Source organism: Triticum urartu, chromosome 5A (assembly GCF_056163025.1).
Source record: "Triticum urartu cultivar PI428250 chromosome 5A, HENAU_Tu73, whole genome shotgun sequence".
NCBI classification, from domain to species: Eukaryota; Viridiplantae; Streptophyta; class Magnoliopsida; order Poales; family Poaceae; genus Triticum; species Triticum urartu.
In genome coordinates, this window is record NC_141877.1 from 50,233,381 (window position 1) to 50,236,118 (window position 2,738).

The window sequence follows — 2,738 nt, forward strand, 5'->3', positions numbered from 1 at the left end:
TCGCTAAGCAATAAAATTTCGGCTGAATCATCTACTCTAGTTTAGGAGAACACACCAGACCAGCCGGGTGTGTGCTCATTGTGTTTGTATCTTCTTGATATTTCATTCTGGGTCAATAAAATTCATCCTTTACCCAAAAAAAGAGAACACACCAGCCGACCACCCTGAACCGGACCCAAACAACTTTTCTCTCCCACCAGTGCAATACACGCCCAGAAATTTCATGGCTACAGATACAATAACCACCGCGTGAACATCCAGGTGAATTGCATCACTGCAGCCGTGGATCCATGTACTACAGGGCAAACATGTGAATGCGTCCTCTTCCTATCCATGATCCATCTGCCAGTCTGTACCCAGCAGAACCCAATTTACTCCTCCCATCACCACCCCAACCACCCAGCTGCGAGCTCCTTCATTGCGCCACCGCCGGCCATGCATGGCTACCTCCCCTCCCCACCACCTTCCCCTGTCCTCTCGCGTCACATGGCCAGTCCAGTGCACAGCTGACCATCCATTCAATGCTACGCAGCTTTCCAGCAGCTATATAACACGCCGGCCGGCTGCAGACATTGGAGACCCAAGCTTCTTCTTCAGTAAGCTTGTAGCCAGCCAGCCAGCCATGGGGAGGGGGAACGGAGTGATGGGGAGCAAAGCTGTGGCGCTCGCGCTGCTGCTCTGCCTGAGCAGCGCGGCGGTGGGCGCGTGGGCGAGGCCCGTCGCGAACAAGGGGAAGCACGCCGCAGACGAGAAGTTCCTGTTGCTGAAGAAGCACTTCGGCAAGGGACTTGGAGGTGGCCTTGGGAAGGGTGGTGGGCTCGGTGGAGGTGGCGGTGGCGGCTACGGTGGTGGAGGAGGGCTCGGTGGCGGTGGCGGCTACGGTGGTGGTGGAGGACTAGGTGGTGGCGCTGGCCATGGTGTCGGTGGAGGTCTTGGTGGTGGGTTTGGCAAAGGAGGGCTTGGCGGCGGGTTTGGCAAGGGTGGCGGACTTGGTGGGGGTATTGGTAAAGGTGGCGGCCTTGGCGGTGGTTTTGGTAAAGGTGGAGGTCTTGGCGGAGGCATCGGTAAAGGTGGTGGTCTTGGTGGTGGAATAGGCCATGGCATCGGCGGTGGTTTTGGTAAAGGCGGAGGTCTTGGCGGCGGCATCGGCAAAGGCGGAGGACTCGGCGGTGGTTTTGGTAAGGGTGGAGGTCTTGGCGGCGGCATCGGCAAAGGCGGAGGACTCGTCGGTGGTTTTGGTAAGGGTGGAGGTCTTGGCGGCGGCATCGGCAAAGGCGGAGGACTCGGCGGTGGTTTTGGTAAGGGTGGAGGTCTTGGCGGCGGCATTGGCAAAGGCGGAGGACTCGGTGGTGGATTTGGTAAGGGTGGAGGTCTTGGCGGCGGCATCGGCAAAGGCGGAGGACTCGGTGGTGGATTTGGTAAGAGTGGAGGTCTTGGTGGCGGCATCGGCAAAGGTGGCGGTCTTGGTGGAGGGATAGGCCACGGCATCGGCGGTGGATTCGGTAAAGGCGGAGGTCTTGGCAGCGGCATCGGCAACGGTGGAGGACTCGGTGATGGTGCCGGTGGCGGGTATGGCAATGGTGGTGGTCTTGGAAATGGAGGCGGGCTCGGAGGCGGCATCGGCCATGGACTCGGTGGTGGCATCGGAAAGGGTGGGGGTCTCGGTGGCGGCTTTGGCAAAGGTGGTGGACTAGGGGGCGGCTTTGGCGGTGGAGGCGGCGGAGGCGGCGGTTTTGGCGGAGGCTTTGGCAAGGGAGGCGGATTCGGTGGCGGGATCGGCAAAGGTGGCGGTGGCGGGATCGGCGGCGGCCACTGATGTTGCAGTATGTACGTTTGGCTCAGCTCTGTTCTGCTGAGGGCCGTTGGTCGTCATAGTATTCTGTCGATGTGAGCAGTACGTGTGATGAAACATATTTTTCCCTTGTAGAATCTCACCACTAGTATTTTCTTGTGTCTCCTGTTCTCTCAGGGAGACGTATTCTCGCGCATGTACGTTGGTGATGGACCTGATGGTAATATATGAGCATCTTGTATGTCTTGGTCCATGCCAGTGTATGTTCCAGTGATTTTGAAATATAAATTTGGTACAAGTAAATAAGAAGTGTTCAAACTTCAGAAGCTACCTGCAAGTGTTCAAAGTTCAGGATGTTCAGAACAGAGCAAGCATAGTAAGAAGGAACGACATGCAATGCAAAAGCTTACGGCGGCTGCTCAACCGGCTGACGGCCTAAAATCTCTACTCAGTGTCCGGACTCCAGAACTCCAGATTGTGTGTAGTTTGCGCCTGAGAGTGCTCAACATGTAAACAGTGTTTAATCACTGTAAACCAAACTTGGGCACGTGTTCTTCGGTATAAAGTGCAGTGCGAGGGTGGATGGGAGGCGAAGCTATGGAAAATCTCAAAAGTACCTTTCTACACCTGAGCTCATATGTTCCTGGTGTGAACAGTAAAATTAATAAAATAAAATAATATTTCAAAAATTTCTGAATATTTTGTGGCATACTTTCAGAAATGTTTGTTGTGCATACAATATTTCATCATGAAATCACATTGGTCGAAGTCGTTGCGAAAAAAACAAAATCAAAGCTCCAAAATGTGTTTGTAAGTAACATTTTTAAAGCGTCGATTTTGTTTTTTTACCACGCCTTCCATCAATGTCATTTCGTGATGAACGTTTGAATGCACAACAAACATTTTTTAAAGTATGCCACAAAGAAATTGAATTGTTTTTGAAATA

At 53.4% G+C, this 2,738-nt stretch overlaps 1 protein-coding gene across 1 annotated transcript; it reads left to right on the forward strand.

Annotated features, from left to right (window-relative positions):
• Window positions 1–499: 499 nt before the first annotated feature.
• On the forward strand, window positions 500–2,033 carry LOC125507783 (uncharacterized). Its single transcript, XM_048672279.2, has one exon. The coding sequence runs from the start codon at window positions 623–625 to the stop codon at window positions 1,814–1,816; it is 1,194 nt and encodes a 397-aa protein (XP_048528236.2). The 5' UTR covers window positions 500–622; the 3' UTR covers window positions 1,817–2,033.
• Window positions 2,034–2,738: the final 705 nt, after the last annotated feature.